At 40.2% G+C, this 15,822-nt stretch overlaps 1 protein-coding gene across 2 annotated transcripts in view; it reads right to left on the bottom strand.

Annotated features, from left to right (window-relative positions):
* cul1b (cullin 1b) overlaps positions 1–15,822 on the bottom strand; it is an 86,697-nt gene that overhangs the window by 44,120 nt on the left and 26,755 nt on the right. The window contains exons 3-4 of one of the 2 annotated variants that reach the window (XM_055657036.1): positions 3,380–3,554; positions 951–1,118 (exon numbers count right to left, since the gene is read on the bottom strand). In XM_055657036.1, coding sequence (XP_055513011.1) covers positions 951–1,118; positions 3,380–3,554 — 343 coding nt within the window. The remainder of the gene's footprint in view (positions 1–950; positions 1,119–3,379; positions 3,555–15,822) is intronic. The other variant, XM_055657045.1, reaches the window with a different exon arrangement.

The raw sequence follows: 15,822 nt of genomic DNA, 5'->3' as shown, positions 1-15,822 counted from the left end.
ATAGGGAATAGACATGGCTGAGGTGCCAGAAGACTGGAGGGTGGCTAATACTTCCATTTAAGAAAAGCTGCAAGAAAAAACGTAAGAGCTATAGAAAGGTAAGTCCAACATCAGTGGTGGGTAAGCTATTGGAAGGGATTCTGAGCGTCAGCATTTACATGCAATTGGAAGAGCAAGGACCATTTTTGGATTGTCAGCATAACTTTGTTCAAAGGAAATCGTCTCACCAATTCGATTGAAATTTTGAGGAGGTGACCAAGAAAAATGATGAGGGCAACGTGGTAGATGTCTACGTGGACTTTAGCAAGTCTTTTGACAAGGTAGGCTGGTCAGGGAGGTTAGAATCCTAGGCAAAGATACATAGACAATAGGTGCAGGAGTAGGTCATTCGGACCTTCAAGCCAGCACCGCCATACAATGTGATCATGGCTGATCATCCACAATCAGTACCCCGTTCCTGCCTCCTCCACATACCCCTTGATTCCGCTCACCCTAAGAACTCTATCTAACTCTCTTTTGAATGCATCCAGTGAATCGACCTCCACTGCCTTCTGCGGCAGAGAACTCCACAAATTCGCAATTGTGTGGAAAGGTTTTTCATCATCTCATTCTTAAACTGTGGTCCCTGGTTCTGCACTCTTCCCAACACCAGGAACATGTTTCCTGCATCTAGCATGTCCAATTCGATATAAAGGCAGGTGACAGAGGCACATATTCTCACATTTGAGTATTACCTGAAAGAGAACTTGAATAGCAAATGTGTAGTGTGTGTATCATATGCTGTTAAATGGGATTGGTATAGACAGGTCATTGATAATCAGCATGGATAATAGGCTTAAAGGTCGACTCCATGTATGACTCCATGACTAAATAAAACCTTGGTGCATTACAATGTTATGCTTCCTGCTATTTAATAGAATTTGTGTGAGACAAATAAAATTGTTTCTTACTGAATATATTTCGTAAATTCCTTTACGTCCTTCATCACATTCACGGCGGACCCAATGTCGATTGAGATAGGCACAGATTCCGTTCAATACTTTACTAGAAAACCTGTAATCTTCCCACTGTTGGGTATAAAATTTCAACACGCTTTCATCCATCAAATCTTCACCATCCTAGGGAAGGAAACAAAATATTATCTTTTGTAAATGTCAATTACTCAGATGCAGGAGTACAGGATGATCAATCAATTAACCAGTTAGCAAATGGATTCCTTTCCACAAATTAATTTCATCAAACCAGGTGGTGACTTCCCACAAGAAACATGCCAGTTATCATTGCCAGCTAATTATAATATGACCTGCATGGGTTTTCTCCAGGATCTCCGGTTTGTAGGCTAATAGGCTTGGTATTATTATAAATTGTCCCTATTGTCTGTAGGATAATGTTAGTGTGCGTGGATCGCTGGTCGGCATGAACTCGATGTGCCGAAGGGCCTGTTTCCACGGTGTATCTCTAAACTAAACTAAAACTAAACAGTCACTGAGGAAGATAATTCCAAAAACTCACAATCCTCTCAGGAAAAAAAGATGCCTTCATTTCTATCTTAAATGGGCGATTTTAAATTTTTAACCAAAGTGAACCCAAGTTAACAATTCTCCGATAAACAGACACATTCTCTACACATCGAACTGTCAATACTCCTTAACATCTTAATCCAAATGAATTGCCTGAAGTATAAAATGTTATGCTTTGGCAGCAAGAGCAAAATAATATGTAGATGTTGGCCTCTCAAAAGCCTGTCCCTACATGCAATATGATCATACTTACTCTTTAAATACTCTCCAATAATCTAGCCTCCACAGCTCTCCATTACTAAGAACCACCATGCTGTGAGAAGTAGCATCGATACACCTCTGTCACGTTAAATGACTGCCCCTATTCTTAAAATACATTCCCTTATTCGAGATCCTTTACTGGTGGAAAAATCTCAGCATCTATCCTGTCAGGTCCTTGAAAATCTTGTTTCAATAAGATCACTCCTTATTCTTCTAAACTTCAGAAATTGGATCTATATTCTTCGTTGCCCACTGATCCTAGGAATTTGCCGAGTGAATGTGTTTTGATCTGCCTTCCACGCCCGTATATCCTTTTTTAAAACAAGATCAAAATTAGGCACAGTACTCCAGGTGTGGCCCAACTGGTAGCCCCGTACAATTGAAACAATACTTTGCTATTAATCCTTTTGCAATCGAGGCTAAATATCATTTGTCTTCCCAACTTGCTGGGCCTACTGGCTAACATTTTGCAATTTGTGCACAACACTTACAATCTTCCTCCATTTAACTAATAATCTGCTTTTAGATTCCTTTCACTGAAGTGCAAAACCTCACAACATAAATTGCCACGTGTTTGCTCACCACATTCAACCATTAGTTTACTTTAGTTCCAAAGCATGGAAAGAGGCCCTTCTGCCACTGAATTTGTGCCACCCAGTGCCACACTGTACACTAGTTCTATCCTACACACTAGGGACAATTTACAGAAACTAATTAACTTACAAACGCAGTCGTCTTTGGGATGTGGGAGGACACTGGAGCACCCGGACGGAATCCATGAGGTCACAGGGAGGAGGAACACCCGTAGTCAGAATCGAACACGGGTCTCTGGGCCTGTAAGGCAGCAACTCTACCGCGGCACCACTGTGCCGCCCTACTTACATCATGTTGCAGAGATCAAATATCTGCATCACAACACGCCATCTCAGCTATTTTCATGTAATTGGCAAACTTGGATACCTTACTCTGCTATTGAGAATTGATTCTTGGTGCATTGTACTATTTCACAGTTTTCCTGCTAAAAAGACTAATTTCTCAGTCTGCAATAACCAATCTTCGTTTCATGCCACACACATCCCCCAATACGACGAGTGCTTATCCTGTGCACCAGACTCTTACGCGCAGTTTGTCAACTGCTTTCTGAAAATCGCAATACACTAAATTTACATGGTTCCCCTCTGCTTGTTAAATCCCTGATTAAATACAGCAAATTTGTCAGGCATGATTTACCTCCAATAAAACTGCTGACTTGGTTTGACTACATTAAGCTTACCTAAATGGCACTGAGATGATCTGCAACTTCTTCTGTGATTTTTTTTTTTTGCCTAATGTTTTACTGCAATTTACTTAGTTATTTTACCAATTTCCCCTTTACAATTACGGAACTGCTTAAAACAAATAGCACCTCTATACTTTGTTTATCAGTAATAACTTCTTGGCTTATTAGAGACTGATTATGGAGCACTGGAAAAAAAAATTGTGCCTTCATCTTAAAAATACAGGTTAATACGTTGCATTAAATAGTTGCCGGATCAAACAGAATTTTTTTCGATAGTGATAAACTATCTCCTTTATTTTTACTTAAAGAAAAGCCTTACCGTAAGAAGGTTCGTCAAATAATTTTTCAGAAACTCTTTTAGACGTTTGTAGAGTTCCAGCCCTACAAACTGGGCTCCCCCAGGGGTTTGGCCCTTCTGTTTTTTGGCAGCAGCTGTTCCTCCTCCCCGTGCTTGATTTGACTGGTGGACGCTGGTACAATAGTTATAAACATGACTGCAGTCAAGGTTAAGGGCAGTAACACAAGAAAGGTGCCTCATCTTACAAATTTCACAAACCGTATATTCAGATGCTTTAACTCATTAATTTTCATGTAAACTTGAAACTCATTAACTTTTCATGTAAAAACAACTATACAAATATGCATTCATGGCAGTCTACATAAAAGGTATTTAAATTGTTAACATTGTTTAGATTTGGTGTCTCGGCACGTGATAATAAATCTAAAAAACATTGAACAAAGATAAACCTACTCACTTCTCTTTAAAGATCAATCCATTTATCCCAAGGATTAACCTAGTGTCTGCACTGCCACCAGTGGCAAGTATGGTATTCCTTAAATTCAGAGATGAGAAGTCCACACACTAATTCCATTGTAGTCTCATCCCCACCCTGTAAACGTATCTAATTTTATACTCCATATTCCATGGAAGACTTGCTATGCCTGAAAGATCCCTTCATACTACTACATCTTGTTTCAGTGAGCAGTGCCAAACAGCATGCAGGATACATCAGCACCTCTACCTACCAATGAAGTGCCAATTTGGTGAATTTACAAGTCGTTTCGCTGAACACCTCCGCTCAGTCCGCCTTAACCTACTTGATCACTCGGTTGCTCAGCACTTTAACCCCCTTCAATTCCCAATCTGACCCTTCTGTCCTGGGCCTCCTCCATTGTCAGAGTGAGGCCCAGCGCAAATTGGAGGAACAGCACCTCATATTTTGCTTGGGTAGTCCTTGCTTTCCCTCTCTCTCTCTCCATCCCCTCCCCATTCCCAGTTCTCCCAGTACTGTCATTACTGTCTCCAAACTACATTCTATCTCTGCCCCGCCCACTCCCGACATCAGTCTGAAGAAGGGTCTCGACTCGAAACGTCACCCATTCCTTCTCTCCAGAGATGCTGCCTGTCCCGCTGAGTTACTCCAGTGTCTACCTTCGATTTAAACCAGCATCTGTAGTCCTTCCTACACAGATTAGATAGAGAACTAAGTAGCTCCAAAATACAATAATTTGAATTGTAAATTCAGCGCAGACACGTTGTGATAAGGAAATGGTAATGCCCCTGTCCCACTTAGGAAACCTGAACAGAAACCTCTGGAGACTTTGCACCCCACCCAAGGTTTCCGTGCGGTTCCCGGCGGTTTTTGTCAGTCTCCCTACCTGCTTCCACTACCTGCAACCTCCGGCAACCACCTGCAAACTCCGGGAACCGCACGGAAACCTTGGGTGGGGCGCAAAGTCTCCAGAGGTTTCCGTTCAGTTTCCTAAGTGGGACATGGGCATAATTGTGCAATGACACACAGAGATTGAGAGAGTGGGAACATAGAACAGTACTGCACAGGGATCTAGATATTCTCGTGCATGCATCATGAAATATTAGCAGGCAGGCTCAATTAATCAAGAAGGTAAACAGCATTTTGACCTTCACTGTGAAGGGGTTGAAGTTTAAAAATAGGCAGGTTGTGTTGTAATTTTACAGGGCGTTGGCAAGGCGTCACATGGAAAACTGTTTTTGATCCCCTTACCTAAAAAATATGTAGTAACATTGGAGAGTTGTACAAAGGAGATTCACAAGCCTCATTCTTGGAATGAGAGGGATGTCCTACCAAGGGAAACTGAAGAGTTTGGGTCTGTATTTCTTGAAATCTAGAGGAATGAGTACTAACATTCAAACATACAAGATCGTAAGGGGGCTTGACATGGTCGATGTTAGAATGTCTTTATTAGTGGGAATTTCAAACAAAGAGAAATAATTAAAAGATAATGGGTCGATACTTAAAACTGAGGTATGTAGAAATTTCTTCTCGCAGAGGGTGGTGAATCTCTGAACTTCCCAGCCCTGGCAAGTGGTGGAAGTTGGATCTTTATAAGTACATGGAGATTAATACATATTTAATAGAGCAATCGACAGTGTTGAGAAAAGGCACAGAGAAGTTAACACAGGTGGTAGGCTTGAACGGCTTGATGATCTACTCTGCTCCTATTTTCTTGTGTTGTGATCAATATTCTGAAGTCCAGTCATACCAAGCTATAAATGGCAATGGACGATTAAATTAATAATAAGGAAGTGGACGCTTCATGAATAATTCCATCCCCAACAACAATAATATGGTGTGAACCCAAAAGGTAAAAAAGATAATCTCGTACAACAAATGTTGAATGGACAATCTATTTTTACCTCCTCCCAATATTCCCAATATCAGAGGCTAGAGCGATTAGTTCCATCTCAGTAGAACTGGCTGAATATACTGTGCCTCAAAAGGTTATGATCTCCTAGAAAATTACCTCTCCAATGTAAAAAACTATCCAATCTCTTAATCATCAGCAATTTGATGGAAGATGCAGTTAACAAACTGTGTAATCAAGCAACACATGTAACTGGCTGGAATTGAAATCTCTCCATGCAGATGAGGATTTTAAATTAAGGTTAAGATCATAAATGATAAGAGTAGATTTTGGCCATTCAGCCCATCAAATCTACTCCGTCATTGACTAATCTATCTCTCCCTCCTAACCCCATTCTGCTGCCTTCTCGCCATAATTAATAATTTAAGTTTTGTTAAAAGTACATCAGTATTAACCCATTTGGTTAATTAAGTTCTTAAGAATAAGACTCGTGCCATCCTTTCCCAGCTAGACTCTAAACTGCCCGAACCAGGGACATCTAAATTTGCATTGTCTGGTTACGTTTACCATCAATGAGGAGAGATTAAGCAGACAAGATCTGTATTCTGAAGTCTTGTATTCTGAGACCTGTTTCTAGAGGCCATAATGAGTCTCCACAGCATATCAAGATAGACAATTTTTAAAAACCACCAGAATTTTTAAACACTTTAATTCCTTTGAAATTGTTGCTCACTGTCGACTTCTCACCCATCCTTACCTTATATACTCTTTTTAATTTTCTAAGAATGTTACACATTTCAATGAGAGTGCCTCTTGTTTATCAGTTTACCTTTCCTCATTGACCATACATTTAATGAGACAATGCCCAACAATACTGGATTAACAAAATCAAGTCAAATGCTGAGTACTCAGCAGTGACTAAATCACCACCCAATCTCCCAAAATCTTGTTATCGTCTGGAAGACACAATATTAGTAAAGAACATAGATGATTAGCACTCCTTCTACCATTATAATGGCGATCTAAAGCTACCAGTACCATTCACAATATACACTTCAGTAATCCATACAGATTGTTTTGATTAAATTTGCCAAACCCTAATCTCTTCTATATATAAACAAAAAACAAGGACAGGAAATGCAAAGAAACACCATCATAACACATAACATTCGTATTTGGAAATGTGCCAGCACTCGCTCATTATTGATTGGTCAAAAAGCCACCAACCACACTTAAAGGATAGTGTGAGTTACTTCACTACCAGGATTGCAGATCACCGTACAACCCCACCTTCTCAAGGGAAATGTATAACTAGCTTATTTGTAACACCTATATCATATATTCATAAGCAAAGGTATATTCATAAGCAAATGGAGAGATACGCAATCTACTAAAATTTCCATGTCATTAACTTTTCTTTTGATTCCGTCGTTAATATTCTAGTATAGTGTTATCTCTACTTAGTTCATGAATTAGTTAACCAAATAACTATTGCAAATAACAGATCAATCCGACATGGAACCTAACACACAATTATATGTAGACGTAAGGAATTGCAGATACTGGTTTACAAAAAAAGGCACTAAGTGGTGGAGTAACTCAGCAAGCCAGCATCTCCGAGAACATGCATAGGTGACGTTTTGGGTCGGGACCCTTCACACGATAAGGAGGAAAAAAAAATAGAACTATGGAAAGTGCAGGATCCTGCTTCTGCATTTTGGTGTTTAATTTCAGATCTGATTTACATTCCTCTCATTTTCTTTATTGTGGTTGTTAATGCCTTAACCAAATCAGTACTCCTAAGTGCTTTATTTGAATATTAAGGATATTTGGGAGATATCCATATCTTCCACCAGACCACTATCCTACTGCAGTTGTCCAGGGCCCTGGTGAGACCACACCTGGAGTACTGTGCGCAGTTTGTCCCCTACTTTGAGGAAGGACATTACTGCTATTGAGGGAGTGCAACGTAGGTTCACCCGGTTAATTCTTGGGATGGCAGGACTGACATATGATGAAAGAATGGGTCGACTGGGCTTGTATTCACTGGAATGTAGAAGGATGAGTGGGTATCTTATATAGAAACATATAAGATTATTAAGGGATTAGACAGGCTAGATGCAGGAAAAATGTTCCCGATGTTGGGGAGTCCAGAACCAGGGATCACTGTTTAAGAATAAGGGGTAAGCCATTTAGGACTGAGATGATGAAAAACTTTTTCACCCAGAGAGTTGTGGAAATCTCTGCCACAAGGCAGTTGAGGCCAATTCACTGGATGTTATCAAGAGAGATAGATTTAGCTCTGAGGGCTAAAGGAATAAAGGGATATGGGGAAAAGGCAGGAACGGGGTATTGATTTTAGTTGATCAGCCATGATCATATTCGAAGGGCTGAATGGCCTACTCCTCCACCTATTTTTCTACGTTTCTATGGTGTACGGCCTAGTTCAGTTGCTCAAATGCCCAGAAACAAAGGAGGCTGCAGAGGAGGCAGTGCCTCTAATATCAAAGACCCACTGCATGCTGACCATGTTCTCATCTCACTGCTCCCATTAAGAAGAAGATGCAGTAGAACAGCTTCTTCCCAGCAACCATCAGGCTCTTGAACACCGCACAACAGTAATGCTACCTCAGCAACTATGATTTTTTATCAACTTTGTTTTGGGTTTCACTACACAGTTCAGTTTTGCACTAATGTGGTTACTTAGTTTGACTGATTATTAATTTATTGTGTTATTGATTATTATTATATGTGTATTATTGTTTAATTGGCCTATTAAGCAGCAGCAAGTAATAATTTTGTTTCTTTGTTGCCAGTACATATGGCAATTAAGCACTTGTTTTCCTATCCTTTACTTTAGTAAACGTTAGAGATGCAGTGTGGAAACAGGCCCATCAGCCCACCGAGTCTGCGCCGACCAAGAATCACCCCATACAATAGTACTATCCTACACACTAAGGACAATTTACATTTATACAGAAGCCCAATTAAGGTACAAACTTATACAATTTTAGAGTGTGGGAGGAAACAAGAGCACCCAGAGAAAACCCATAGTCAGAAGGAGAACTTACAAACATTGTACAGACAGCACCCTTAGTCAGGCTCAAACCTGGGTAGCTGGCGCTATAAGGCAGCAACTCTCTTGTTGCGCTACTGTGCCACCTATCCTGGTTGAAGTGATTTTCTTTCTCATCATCTGATTCTATTAAAATGCTTTTACCTTCCAATTTTTAAGTTTTACAGAGGACCCAAATCATTGTTCAGTTAATATTCTCTTATGCTTTTCCAATTTATTGGGTGGGATAGAGTAGGGTAATAAATGTTAAACATTTAGGACAATGCTTTGAGTGGATTAACCGCAAATTCAACATGGGAAGCTAACAATCAAAAGCAAATAGATATTTCTCTAAAATACAATCTGCAGAATTGAATAACATAATAAAAGAGCATTTGTCTTGTAGATCCAATGCTCAAACAGTTCTTGAATTGCAGCAATTCTACAGATGAAGGTACTCCCTCATACTGATCCAAAGGGTGGAGATCCAGGATTTAGACCAAGTATTATAGAAATAATAACATATTTCCAGGTCAGGACGGTCTGCTTCTTGAGGAGGGAACTTGAAGGTAGTGATCATTCCTTGGCACCTGTGGCCCTTCTCTCTTCTTAAAGGTAGAAGTTATGGGTTTGGGAGGTGCTGTTGGGAGTATCTCTGGAGAGCAGCTCCATTGCATTTTGCAGGTAGTGCTCAGTGGAACCGAAGTGCATTGCTGATGGATGGGGTGCCAGTCAAGCAGGCTGCTTTATCCTGGATGGCGTTGAGCTTCAATTGTTGCTCAGCCAAGTACAGAGCATCCAATCACATTTCTGATTTGTTTCTTGTTTATAATAGAAAGATTAAGGTTGCCAGGTGAAGAGTCACTCGACACTGGAATCCTATTCTTTGATTAGCACTTGTAACCACAATGAAAATACACCAGGTGAGTATCCGGTCAGAATGTTGATGGTACCAGCCTGAATATCTTTCTGGTCAGAAGTGTCCATTTGCACAGTGTTGCTCGTTACGTGTGCCACTTATCAGCCAATGACTGAAAATTGTCCAAGAGTTGCTGCACAGGCAGTTTGGTTTAATTAGGAGCTGCAAATTAAATTGAATGGTGTACAATCATCAGCAAACTCCCCATTTCTAACCTTTCTATGGAAGGAAGGCGTTGATGAAGCCACTGAAAACAGTTCAGCTTGACTACAGGTGCTATCAGTATGGAGTTTGTATGTTATTTTTGTTTAGTTTAGTTTATTGTCAGGTATAGTGAAAAGCTTTTGGTTGCGTGCTAACGAGTCAGCAGAAAGACAATACATGATTCTCCCTGTGACCATCTCTAAACTAAACTCTAATGTTTGTACCAAAACAGATACTAGGTTTTGAAGTGGGTGGCCCTGGCAAATCATTGCAATATCTGTCAAATTAACTGGAAGATGTCCTTTCCCATGCTAGCAACCCCAGTTTTGACAGCCTGTTTGGCCAGGTTGGGGAATGAGAACCCAGAAAACATAGAATACTTCCCATAAATCAGGAGCCACCACTTGACAAAGGCAGACACCAATGATGAAATTAAAGAACACCTTCAATGCATCAAAACACCTTTCTCCTTTTCAGAAGATCAGGATTTGGGCAAAATCTCTGGCGTTTGGAGCAGCAGTGATCCTTGCCCCTTTACACGTTTCTGAGGCCTGCAGTGGGCATCTCAAGGGACTGGAAAAATATCAACAGTGCCGCCAAATATCCCCCATTTTCACTGGAAAGATAAATGCACCAATGTCTTGGTTATCTCCAGGGCCAACATCCCTAGCCTTGAGGCCTGGTTACTGTTATTCAGCTATGCTGGGCAGGCCGCATCATCATGTCCCCATACCAGACTCCCAAAGCACTATGTTTCAAGCTTTATTATCAGACAAGACAGAAAAAAGGATGAAAAACGTGCTCAGGGCTACCATGCAGTTCAGCATTCCCACCAACTCCCAGGAAACTCTGGCCTACACCCATTCAAAGTGGAAAAGGAACATGGATTGTATGGGTAGAACAGGTTGACGTGATGTAAATAGTTCCAGTTCTGGAATGCATGTTCTACAATTAGGTGCAGCATGGTTCTAATGCTTTTGTTGTACATTGCTGTGAACCATGTTTTGTTATTATGTGTGCTGAACTCAGCATTCTCTAATGGTGGGAATCTCAGGAGGACGTTTAATGGATCAACCATTTGGCAATTGCTCAGGCCGCAGCTTCACCTGATGGGCCCCAGTATCATTGAACCTCCTCTCCCCATATAGTTATTTAATTGTCTACTGTGATTCCAAACTCAATGTGGTGCGCTGCAGAATTTTGATCAGTGAAATCACTTTGATTTGTCTATTGCATGCTGCTTATCAAGCATGTTGTCCTGTCATGCAACTTCATCAGATTGACACTGGCATGCCCTTCTGCATTGGTCATTGAATCAAAATTGATTTCCCCCTCCTCTCTTCCATCACCCCCACCCCCAAATTAATCTGAGGAAGTTGTGTCTTTTTTTGGTTAGAGTTGGAATGCTTTCTCTGGAACGCTGGAAGTTGTAGGAAAACCTGTTGGGAGTATATAAAACCATGAGAAACATTGATAGGATAGACCGTGAGAACCTGGTAAAATTAAATACTAGAGGGTATAGCTTTAAGATGAGATGGGGAAATTTTAAAGATGCATGGGACAATTTATTTTATGTGTGTGTGTGTGGCCAAATGCAGGGAAATGGGACTAGCTCGGTTATAAAACTTGGTCAGCATTGATTGGTTGGCCTAATTCTGTGCTGTCTGACTCTTAAATTGTCTTTTTGGATGTGGTTGGATTCAAACTCACGCTTCTGGACAACAGTCTGAAATTGTAAGCTGCTGTATCCTCAACGGATCCCAAATGTTAGTAAACAGCATGTGTTCATAAAATGAAACTGAACCCATGTACAAGTTTATACTGTTTGCATTACAGTGTTGGCCACACAACCATTGGAGACAATTACTGGCATGAAGAAACAGTCTTTTTTTTAAATCTTTATGTTAAATACTGGTAGCATTGTTATTTTTAGATATTTGTTCAGACAGCTGCATCAGATTTTCTACAGAGACATAAGTGTGGACACAAGGAGAGCTTATTATCTTATTGCATGTTCCCTTGCTTGTGTAACAGTATCATCATTCCATCTCAATTTCTACAAAATATTTTTTGCTGTTGATACTACATGCAGCCAAAGAAAACAATGTTAATTACTGCAGAAAGTAGAAAGAACAATTGCCATTAATATAGTGCCTTTAATAAGGTAAATACACCCCAAGGCAATTTGTAAATTAAATATACAACTTAAAAAATATTTTAAGTGATTCTGTGTATCTTAAAGATGGAAAAAAAGGTATAGAGATAGAGGCATGGAAGGGAATTCCCGACCTTGCAGAATTATTGGGTGAATATATGGCTGTCCATGCTTGAATCTGTGATTATTTAATAAGCACTGATAGTTATTTATTTGTCTACTGTGGTGGGCTACAGAATTTAAATCAGTGAAATCACTTTGATTTGTCTATTGCATGCTGCTTATCAAGCAGATTTTCCTGTCCTGCAACTTCATCAGGTTGACACTTTACTTTCGGGTAGTACTGTTGCTGCTCCTGACATGTACTTCTGCATTGGTCATTAAATCAAAATTGATCTCATAGTTTGTAAGAGTGAGAATTTATTGGGCCACTTTGCCAGTCTTTGTCCTATCCTCCTCTTCCACTTCCCCACCCCCGTATCAGCCTGAGGAAGTGTCCCAATCCGAAACATCACATATCCATGTACTCCACAGAGCATTTAAAAATATTTAAATGATTTAATTTACATTTATAATTGAAATATCTTTGAAGTTTTCTTATGGTTAAAGAATTTAAAGCTAAAGCTATCTTGTTTTCAAATTCTCAGAAATAATGTTTTAAAAAATTTGGGCAGGTCCCGCATAAATTGCAAATGATTCCGAATATTTGAACTAGGATTAAGATCAGATATAGAATTTAACCATGGGAGGATTCTCTAGGACCACACCAGGCAATCTACCTCTGAGATCCCATGGAGACTTCATTAATCTGAATGGAGAATCTTGACCTGAAAGTTTTCCGTTTAGGTTATTTTAATTATTTAGTTGCCATTGGTGTAGATCAATTTAATTTAATGGTTGGTGTGGACATGATAGGCCAAAATTCTGTTTTATATTGCACAATTCTTCGTGTCCACATTGGGGTTAGGGGTTGTCTGGATATCTCCTTGTATTAGTTCTTTTCTTTCATATTTAAAATGGTTACTACCAAAGAATATTTTCTAAATCTGAAAAAGTCTGTTTTCTCATTTGATACACTCAGTATCAGCAGGTAATGTGGAACATTATGTGAACACTAAAGATCCTTTAGCTACGCAGCATCACTAGGGCATGCTTTGATTATACTGGTTCCTACAGCAGTTATCCTACTGTGAAAATTAAATTATCATTTTCCCTTGTTTAGTGCCTTAATCCCACTGATTTCTCCAATCTCAAATAACCCTTGCATTTCCTCTCTCCGTCGTCCCTCCCTCACCCTAGTCATCTTGCTAGTTTCACTGTTTGTATCCCTTCATTATCACCTTTTCCACAGCCAACAATGGATTATCATAAACTCCACCTTTGAGTCATTGGTGCCTGCTGTTTGTACCTCTAGTTTCCCACTCCCGACTCACACTGACGAAGGGTCCCGACCCAAAATGCACCTATTCCTTTTCTCCAGAGATGCTCCAGTATTTTGTGTCTATCTTCTCACAAAAGGCAATCTATTCTATTGATTTGTAAAATACTTTGTCAATGTAGCACCCATTGATAGTTTAAAGTAATCTAAACCAGCAATGGATCTGTACCATTGTAACTACACATGAGAAGATGATAAACAAACATGCTAACGACCATTGAATTTGTTTGTTTCTGATGAATCCTTACATAACCCGAGGACTGCCTATATTCTGCATTGTCCTCGACTTAAATGATGCTGACATAATGCACCCAAGGTGGAAATTGCTCAATTTGCCCAAGGGCTACAGTAATGCAAACATATAAAGCACAGGTCCACCACCGATTTTCCGGAAACTGGTTGGCAGGCATCTCCTTTAATCATGAGAAGTTATGAGAGTACCCCTTGAAATGCCCCCACCAGAAGCCCACACCCCACTAAAAATGCAGTGCCTAGGCCAGGTGAAACGGCATATCTTGACTTCATCGCAACTTCCGTGCCGATCAGAGGGTTGAATCTATCCCCTGATCTTTATAGAATTAGAGATAATCCAGGGAACTATAGGCCAGTAAACCTCACATCAAACTATTGGAGAGAATTCTTGAGATAGAACTTACTCTCATTTGGAAAATAATGGGCCAATTAAGGGTAGCTAACACAGCTTTGTACGCTACAGGTCATGTTTCACTAACTTGATTGAGGTTTTTGTGAAGGTGACAAAGGAGATTGATGAAGGCAGGGCGATGGATATTGTATACATGGATTTTAGTTAGGCTTTTGATAAGATCCCTCACGATAGGCCGATCCATAATATTAAGATGTTCAGGATTCACAATATCTTGGATTTATGATTCAGAACTGGCTTATTCATAAGAGGACAGAGTGTTGTGGTGGGAGATATTCTGGCTGGAGGTCTGTGACAAATGGAGTTCCACAGAGATCTGCGCTGGGACCTCCGCTGTCTGTGATATATATATATATATATATATAAATGACTTAGACGTAAATTTAGATGGGTTGGTGAGTAAGTTTGCTGAGGACACTAAAATTGGAGGAGCTGCAGACAGTGAGGAAGGCTGTCAGAATATACCGCGGTATATAGAACAGCTGCAGAAATGGACAGAGAAATGGCAAATTAAATTTAACGTGAACAAGATTATACCCATGATCTACCCCCAGATTCCATAACAATTGCTTTGAGAGGCTGGAACCCGTTAACTCTAGCCTCCTAGACAGCTTAGATCCACTGCAGTTTGCCCTCAATTGCCCAAGCCCTACATTCATTGGAACATCTTGATAACAAAGACACCTATGTCAGACTGCTATTTATTGATGATAGCTCTGTCTTCAATATGATAATCCCAACAAAAATAATTTCCAAACCCTTGGAACTAGGAGTCAGCAGCCCCCTTAGCCACTGGCTCCTTGATTTCCTGACCCTTAGACCACAAGCATTGAAGAAATGCGCCAAAAAATCTTCCACGATAAATCTTAACATTTGTGCCACGCAAGGATATATTCTAATACCCTTACTATACTCCCTGTACATTCACGACAGCGACACCAAATTCTGTTCTAACTACATTTACAATTCAGCAAATGACACCACCTTAACGGGCCAGATCTCAAACAATGGCAAGACGGAATACAAGGAGGAAAAAGTGTGCTTTGTAACATGGTGTCAAGACATCAACCTCTTTGTCAATGTCAGCAAGACGACGGAGATAGTTATTGACTTCAGAAGCAAGGTGGAGTACATGCCCCAAATAGCATAAAAGGTGCAGAAGTGGAGATGGTCAAGAGCTTCAAGTTCTAAGGCATAAATATCATCAACAATTTGTTCTGGACAAAACTCTGAAGCTACGGCCCCAATAAACAAATAAATAGGAATCTGCATATACTCAAACATGAACCTTCTGAATTTTGTAGTCGGCAGGGCAGTCCTCTGCATATCGCCAACTTGGACAATTTAACATGTTTATCAAGCCAATTAACCTACAAACTTGTACGTCTTTGGAGTGTGGGAGGAAACGAAAGATCTCGGAGAAAACCCACGCAGATCACGTACAAACTCCATACAGACAGCACCCGCAGTCGGGATCGAACCCGGGTCTCTGGCGCTGCATTTTTGCTGTAAGGCAGCAACTCTACCGCTGTGCCACCGTGACTGACATGATTCACAAAAAGCCAGTGTGCAGGTACAGTGATAAAATAGGAAAGATAACAAAACATTATTTATTACTTGGCGAATTGAATATTAAAGTAGGAAAGTTACACCTGTAAATAGGGCACTGGCAAGATCTCATCAGGTGTACTGTGTACAATAT

Source organism: Leucoraja erinacea, chromosome 2, assembly GCF_028641065.1.
Source record: "Leucoraja erinacea ecotype New England chromosome 2, Leri_hhj_1, whole genome shotgun sequence".
NCBI lineage: Eukaryota > Metazoa > Chordata > Chondrichthyes > Rajiformes > Rajidae > Leucoraja > Leucoraja erinaceus.
The sequence above is the reverse complement of the archived record's forward strand: the minus strand, read 5'-3'. Positions and strand labels throughout refer to the sequence as shown.